Source organism: Cavia porcellus, unplaced genomic scaffold, assembly GCF_034190915.1.
Source record: "Cavia porcellus strain 051 isolate PalLab524CR breed Dunkin Hartley unplaced genomic scaffold, mCavPor4.1 scaffold_17, whole genome shotgun sequence".
Taxonomy (NCBI): domain Eukaryota; kingdom Metazoa; phylum Chordata; class Mammalia; order Rodentia; family Caviidae; genus Cavia; species Cavia porcellus.
In genome coordinates this window covers 45,011,535-45,019,241 of record NW_026947500.1, presented here as the reverse complement: position 1 = coordinate 45,019,241, position 7,707 = coordinate 45,011,535, and the positions used below count along the sequence as shown (strand labels likewise).

General features: G+C 62.3%; 1 protein-coding gene across 4 annotated transcripts; it reads right to left on the bottom strand.

The window, feature by feature from the left end:
* Window positions 1-1,672: 1,672 nt before the first annotated feature.
* Window positions 1,673-7,350, bottom strand: Arrdc2 (arrestin domain containing 2). Of its 4 annotated transcripts, none has more exons than XM_063227992.1 (8): window positions 7,056-7,350; window positions 4,484-4,550; window positions 4,194-4,341; window positions 3,563-3,665; window positions 3,229-3,485; window positions 2,972-3,134; window positions 2,692-2,855; window positions 1,673-2,552 (listed from the first exon to the last, which is right to left on the bottom strand). In XM_063227992.1, the coding sequence occupies exons 1-8, from the start codon at window positions 7,312-7,314 to the stop codon at window positions 2,499-2,501; spliced, it is 1,215 nt and encodes a 404-aa protein (XP_063084062.1). In that variant the 5' UTR covers window positions 7,315-7,350; the 3' UTR covers window positions 1,673-2,498. The 4 variants fall into 4 exon arrangements, with proteins under 4 accessions (XP_063084062.1, XP_013002959.1, XP_003465140.1 ...); XM_013147505.2 differs by lacking the exon at window positions 7,056-7,350 and adding an exon at window positions 4,625-7,022 and having other exon boundaries at window positions 1,673-2,588; XM_003465092.4 differs by lacking the exon at window positions 7,056-7,350 and adding an exon at window positions 4,625-7,016.
* Window positions 7,351-7,707: the final 357 nt, after the last annotated feature.

Below are 7,707 nucleotides of genomic sequence, written 5' to 3'. Positions count from 1 at the left end.
GGCTGGCCTGGCCTCACAGCCGTCCTTCAGCCGGCCTCAGGACCCCGAGGCTGAGATCACCGGTGTGGGCTCCACCTCCTCACCCGCAGCCTTTCCGGTGAGTGCTCACAGCAGGCAATCGGCCTTTCCAGCCCCTTCACTATGGGCCGCAGCAGCTTCATAAAATATCTCAAAATAGGGGCTGGGGATTTAGCTCAGCGGCATAAGCGTCTGCCTTGCAAGCAGGCAGTCGTGAGTTCGATTCCCCGGTACCGATAAAAAAGAAAAAGACAAAAAAAAAAAAAAAAAAAAAAAAATCTCAAAATATCTTGGGAGCCAGCCAGTCGGAGGCTCTGGCGCACGCGGCAGAGGGTTCGCAAGTTCGAGCGTAGCCTGAGGACTTAGTGGGCCCCTGCTTTTTTGTTTTTGTTTTTTTTGTCTTTTTTCTTTTTATCTGAACCGGGGATCGAACTCATGACTGCCTGCTTGCAAGGCAGGTGCTTATGCCGCTGAGCTAAACCCCCAGCAGTGGGCCCTGCTCTTAATGAAAGAGCGCAGGCAAGCAGGCAGGCTGGGGTAGCTCAGTGCGCAGCGCCAGGGCCTCAAAATAAACGAGAAAATAAACACAGAGAAAGCAAAGCCGCCAGCTCTGGTCTCCCGGGCTGCGCAGCACCAGAACTTTCCCCACCTGCCCAACACGCGGGACTCGCGGGCCTCGGACCCATCGCCGACCTCTGCCCCTCTACCTGCTCTGGATCCTAAGCAGACACGCCAGTGGGCGGGACCAGCTCCTAGGGGCGGGGCCTCTGGCCCTGGGCGGAGCCTTGGCCTGTGGGCGGGGCCGAGCTGTGAGGTCCGGGCAGTGAGGCCATGTGAAGCTCTCCCTGCAATCTTTTGGGCTCCAGGACAATCTTGTGTCGCCAGAGCTGCTAAGAGGGAAGTGAGCTAAGCAAGCCTCAGGGTACACTGGTGATGCTGTAGCTCATGCCTGGAAATGGCTCAAGCATTCTCCTGTGAATTGATGGAGAAAGGAGATGTTCCCTCTGCGCAGTGGACTATTACATGACCAGGAAAAGGAGCAGGGCACTGATCCGTGCTGCAGGATGGGTGAGCCTGAGAAACAGACCAAATGACAGCAGCCAAATGCAAACAGCCACATGGTATGTCACCCACTGATATGTTCAGGATAAACCAAGTCCAGCCCAGTACAGTGGTACTCTTGGGAGACTGAGGCAAGAGGCTCTCCTGCCTTAGCAGATCAGTCTGGGCTACACAGCGAAGTAGGCAGAGTCCCAGAGACAGAAACAGCCAAGCACCGGGCAGGGAGGGAAGGGCTCCTCCCAGGGACACAGGACTCTCTGGCCCAGTCCTCCACCACGTGTGGACATCGCTGCCAGTTTGAAAAGCCCAGGATTAGGGGCTGGGGATTTAGCTCAGGGGCATAAGCGCCTGCCTTGCAAGCAGGCGGTCGTGAGTTCCATCCCCGGTACCGATTTAAAAAAAAAAAAAAAAAAAGAAAAAGAAAAGAAAAGCCCAGGAGTGGACAGGCAGGATCTCTGCATGGCCCTGCCTACTCCTAGCCCTGCCTCAGTTTCCCCTTCCCGACCATGATCCTCCCCATCCTCCCAGCAGAACCCATGCCTAAGCCAGAGGCTCAGGGCTATAGCGGCTGGGAGAAATCAGCACACTGGCCTCATGGTACACGCTTTTATTTTACAAAAAGAACTGTACAAAAGGGGTGGGGTGACAGCCTGGGGGGGGATGGCCGAGTCCCCCGGCCCAGCCCCAGTCAGGGAGGGGATCCAGGTGGGGATCTCCAGCTCCCCCAGGCGTCCTGAAGGCCCTCTGTGCCACGGGCCTGCCCCAGCTCTTGGGTTCTCAGCAGCCTGAGACTTGAGGGCTCGGGAGGTGCCTGCTGGCTAGGAACTAGCAGCTCAAAGGCCACAGCCGCTGCCCCCACCGAGGCCTCAAGTCCTGGTCCCCTGTCCTCTTGCCTGTCCAGGCTCACGATGTGGCCTGGGCTGGGACTCTCTATTTAAGAACCCTGGTTCTGAGATCAAAGGGTGGCCGCCAGATGTCACGTAGCTCTGGCCTTCTCTTCCTGCTCATCTGATGCTGAGCTCCTATTCACATGCCAAAGCCCCAGCTCAAATGTCCTCGAGGAAGCCTTCTCTGCTTCCCTGTGGGACTCTCCCGGGTCCTCCCTCTGATTTCTCAAGTGTCTGTGTCTGGCTCTGGCTCTGTCTCCCCCAGACTGCACTGGCCACAGGCTGGGCACTGCCAGGCTCACATTTCCCAGAGGGCTGTGCTGGACAAATGATTCCATCCTCATGTGCCAGGGTCCTGGTGGGATCGTCTTTAACCTTGCGTGATGGTGATGCTGGATCAGCACTGCCTTCCTTGTGCCGAGACTCAGTTTCCCTGGTTCCAATGCAGTCCAGCTGCTGGCCCTTGGAGTTCTCTGTGGTCACAGTGGCTGAAGTCTGTGTAGCCTCATCCCTGAGGAGTCTGGTCACTGCTCAGCAGGTCATGCAGCGAGGCCTCATGGACTGGGCAGGTGGGTTTGGATCCTCCTGAGTTTAACACTTCGGTGAGTCAGGGGGTGATGCCTAGGGTAGGCCAGGTAAGCTGGGGCTCTATCACCTTTGAAACTTCAAGGCACAGGGGTCAGAGAGGATAGGAAAGGGCTATGTCTGGAACCCCTGAGCTCACCTCCGAGTACAGGGGTGGTGGGTGGTAGCGGCACTGCTGTAGGTAAGCGAAGTAGGGGCCTTCAAGGCTCATGGGGGTGTCTGGCAGTAATGGCATTGTGCCCTGTGTGGCAGCCACAGCCGCCTCCTCCTCCTCTGTCACCACGTCTGCATACTCTGGAGGGGCTAGAGAAGGGCAACATGGTGAGCCAGGCTTGTGGCGTGGATCTGCGGCCACCTATCTTTCAGTGTGACTTAACATCCAGCCACCCATGGGTGCCCCAGCAGGGGAGGGTGCTCACCTTCAGGCTGCTCAGGCAGGGAGCTCAGCCCCCACTCCAGCAGGAAGCCAGCGTGGCTCCCCACACTAGAGGTGCGGCTGCCAAAAGGATACAAGGGCACAGTGCCGATGACCAGGGGCAGCTCCAGGAGCAGCTTCGAGGAACCTGGTATATCAACGCAAACCTGAGGGAGGAGCAGTGTGTGATGGCAGGCACAGTGGCAGCCATGTCTGCTCCCTGAGGATCCTGCTGCCAGGGCCAGAAGGATGTTGCTGTACCTTAAGTGAGTAGTCCACACGCAGTACATGGCAGTGCAGAATGGAGGGCCCCACTGGGGGGATGTGTAGTGCCCGGCCCTGCCACAGGGCGCACTGCCCTGGGGCCACTGGCTCCCCAGCCAGGCTGGCCACCACTAGGCACTTCTGCTTCTGGGCACCCCTGGCCATGAACGTTTGAGTCTGCACCAGGGCTGCGCGGGGCTGTACAGGGCGCGTGCAGCTGTTGTCGACCTTGGCGAAGATGGGGATCACCTCTCCTGAGGGAGGGAGTGCTGGGCCTCAGTTTCCCCCATGCCCATCCCGCCCTGGCTCCTGATCCACCCCAGTCAGGTACCTGGGGTGTAGCCTTTGCGGTTGATCTTGGCGGACAGGGACACCAGGCCTCGGTTACAGTACCAGGAGCGGGCAAGCTTCTCCCGGGCTCCAGCTTGGGGTGCCTGCCAGGAGGGTGAGGGGGTGCAGGACACCAGTGAGCCGAGGGAGCTGGGCGCAGGGCCTGGGTGCTGTTCCTCAGCGGAGAGCTATTAGCAAACACACCACATCTTCCTAAAAGGGACCCTCTAATAACACTGCATGAAGCCCACAGGTCATCATCCCAGCACTGGGGAGGCTGAGGCAGGAGGATCAGATTTGGATTGAGGTGAGCCCCGATACCCAGTGCAGCCCTGGGTCAAACAAGCAAAACAATACAAAGAAACAAAAAATAGTCCTTCGCTGGGGGAGAAGCTCTTTTTTTTTTTTTTTTGTCTTTTTCGGTACCAGGGATCGAACTCACGACTGCCTGCTTGCAAGGCAGGCGCTTATGCCGCTGAGCTAAATCCCCAGCTCCTTGGGGGAGAAGGTCTTATAACCAGTGTCAGGGAGACCCGGGACACAGAGCGGGTGCACACGACGGGCTCCTGCCCCAGCTCCGGGGGCCCACAGTGACCGCACCTGCTTGGGTCCCCTCTCTGCCCTCCACGCACCAGCAGCGCGGGAGTGTTGATGTCCAGGCTCTCGATGACAGTGAAGACCATCCTGGCACGGCGCGCGGGGGCCCAGGGTCGGCGCAGCGTGGCCTTGACTGAGTAGCGCACGCTGCCGTGCCTGCCCTCAAAGGAGGTCACCAGGGTCCTGGAGTGCAGGGAGCAGGCAGTGTGAGGAGCTCGGGCGGGGGGTGGAGATGCACCGTGGGGGGCCCTTCCCGTGGGGGACAGTTCCGGGATCCCAGTCCCTACCCAGCACCCCCCCCCCCAGCGCGCCCAGACTCACTCACAGGGGCAGCTGGAAGCTGAAGGCGAACTCGTGGCGCCCGGCGGGCAGGGTCGTGGGCTCGCCTGTGTCTGCGGTGGAGAGAGGAGTTCAGCGCGCGAACCGAGCGACGCGCCGCGGGGTCACCCGGGGCGCCCCACTGCACCTGAAGTCAGCAGGGTGGCGCGGTGGCTCACGAAGTCCACGCGCTCGCTGTAGCTCTGTGTGTACGCCACGCTGGAGCCCGTGCTGCGCGACTCGGTCCAGTGCGCGTGCGCGCGGCCCCGCGCCCGCAGCTCCAGGGAGCCGGCGCTCACCGCACTCGCCAGCTCCAGCAGCACCCGGCCCGCCACCCACTGGCCGCCACTGAATACGGGCTCCGCGCCCGCCGTCCCGCCCTCCAGCTGCACGGCGAACGCCTTCACTTTGTCGAACAGCATCCCGCCTCGGCAGGGAAGCGAATACACTGAACGCACACACCCGGGCCTCGAACCCGCGGCGCGGAGACACGGGCAGGGGAGCTGCTGTCGCGGGTCTCAAACTCACAGCTGGTACAAACGCGAAAGCAAACTCGCCGAACAGGCCAGCAACTCCAGCAGCTCGCTGGCGTTTCTTTTATACGGCCGGGAGGAGGGCGTGACCGCAGACGCAAGCCACGCCCACCCAGGGAGGGAGTCAACCAATAGGGCCAGAAGGGGGCGTGGCTCCGCACACTGGCGTGGAGCAAAACACACACCGCCCCGCGCGGCTGCGCGCAGAAGCGGCCGGGTCTCTCCGTGTCCCGTAACACGGCAGAAGAAACGGAGTTCCCGCGCCAGCCGCCTGTACTCGGCTTAATCATCAACCGGCTGACACTTGCAGACCGGACCCGAAGCACGTCCAGTCCAAATTGGGGACTACCTTTCAACCTGAGTTTCCACTCTCGAGGGCCGGGAGATAAGATTGGGCCTAGTGGGGCCCGCACGGATCACCGTACCTCGAGCACGACCCCATCTCTATGCCGTCACCGGCCTGCCCTCGCAACTCTCCTCCGGGCCTCAGTTTCCACCAGGAAGCTGTCGCGGGGGGCGTGCCTGAGCGCGTCCGTGGGGTGATGGCGCCCTCTGGTGGCGCCGTTTAGCGCTGCGGCTCCGGCGCCCATCACACCCGGGCAGATACCCCCGGAGCCTAACCCGGAGCCATGGGGACCCCTCGAGACAGCAACGCCTCAGTGCGAGACGGGGAACCCAAGCAGACAGGAAAGGGCTGCAGGTGCAGTCAGCTGAGGGGAGGGCTGGGCTGGGGTGATTGAGGAACCCCCAATCCCAAGCCAGGGCCAGCGTGCGTCTGAGAGTGCAGCAGGGGCCGAGCCAGCCCGGCTCAGCCCAACCCAGCCCAGGCGGCAGCCGCGCCAGCGCTGTCCCTTCCGCGTTTGGTGTTGTGTTGTTTTGTTTTAAGCAGCGGCAAAATTTATTCAAGAAAGCAAAACCAGCCGTCGTGGTGGCGCACTTCTATAATCCAGCACTCGGAGGCTGAGGCAAGAGAATCGTTGGCAAATTAGAGACAAAAAAAAAAAAAAAAAAAACCCAAAACAAAAAAAAGGAAGCCCAACCGACGGATTGGGAGAAACTGGCTCTGCAGAGCGAGCTCGGGCCGAGCAAACAGAAAAAGAGGGAGAGAGCAGAGATAAAGTCCACGTTGCGTCCGGGACACACAGCATGACCGTCATAGAAAGGGTCTGCTAAGACCTCCCCCAATGTTTTAGGAGGGCCTCGGGCTCCAACCTTCCCCGCCCCCAGGACTGAGAAAGGAGCCCAGGGGCGCTGTTGCCCCACCAAGCTACATTTCCGCTTTTTTTGTTTGTTTGTTTTTTGTTTTGAGACGGGCTACATTGACCAGGCAACCCTTGAACTCGCGGAGCTTCTGCCTCAGCCTCCCAAGTGAGCGCCGGGGTTACCAGTGTGCTCCACCGCTCGCGCCCAAGTGAGCCCCGGGGAAGGAAGCGCCTTCCGGGCCCTACGTCGCGCTGCATCAGGGTTCCGCGGGTGATCAGGACCCCGCACAGCCACCCAGGTGCCTCCGCCTAGCCCAGTCCGCCTGGAGCTGACTGTGGGGTCTGGCGTCGCCGGAAGTGGCGGCCCCGAGACGCGGGCCACTCCCCTGAGCCGTGCGGCGAGGCCGGGGTACAGCATCCCCTTTCTGGGAAGCGCGCGAGGATCCCGGGACCCTCGGGTGACGCGACCCCACCCCCGCCCCTCCCCGTGGCTGGACACACTGCCATCTTGACCCCGACACCACGCGGTCGAATTCACAGCGGCAGACACCGAGCGGTAAACTGAGGCAAGGCTTTGGGGAGCATGTGAATGACATCAGGACCTTCTCTGAGAACTGGGGATCCTAAACCTAGGACCCATGGAGGGGCTCACGGTTCCCAGCGGGGTTCCCACGAGGGGCCCCGGCTTGGAGAAGGGTCTCCAAGCATGTGGGTCGCGCGCGCACCACGGCCCTGGGATGGGCCCCCTCCGGGGGTGGCGGCTCCGGGCACGGGAGGAGCCACCAGCGCGCGGGGTCCCATCGGGGTCCGTGGACGGCGCCGGAGTGGGGTCCGCGCGCCTCACCTGGGAGCAGCAGCTGTCGCCAGCGCAGGAGGGTCTCGGCCGCGGTGAAGTCGCGTGTCACGGCGCGGCCGCCCACGCTGCGCGCCTCCAGCCAGTGCGCAGCAGCCCCTCCGCGCGCCGCCACCTCGAGCGCGCGGACCCGCAGCGGACCTGCCACCTCCAGCAGCACCCGGCCCCGCAGCCGCTCCCCTGCGCGCACCGCACCGCCCGGGCCCCGCGCCAGCTCCAGCGCGAAGCGCACCGCGCCACCAGGGCGCATGGCGCTGCGCGGCGCTCGGTCCCGCGCTGGCGACTTCCGGGTCCTGCGCCTCCGCCGGACCGGGCGGGGACAGCGCCACCCTGGGGCGGGGCGGAGGTTCAGGCGGCTTAGGCCCGGGCTCCGCCCCGTGCGCATCTCATCCCGACACCTCACCCGCTCAGGTGTCACCTTCGGGAGACCTGGTCCCCCTCTTTCCCCACCGCACGTGGATTCCCCTATGGCGCCCTCACTGCACTGACCGCTGGTTCCTGAGCCCCATCTCCCGCACTCGGACCAGTCCCGCCCTCCCTGGCCTCAGTTTCCCCACCCAGGCCCTTCTAACCCCCTTGTGAACCCAGCCCCGAAGAGACGTTTACTGAACACCTACTGAGTGCCTGACCCATTGGTGAGGGT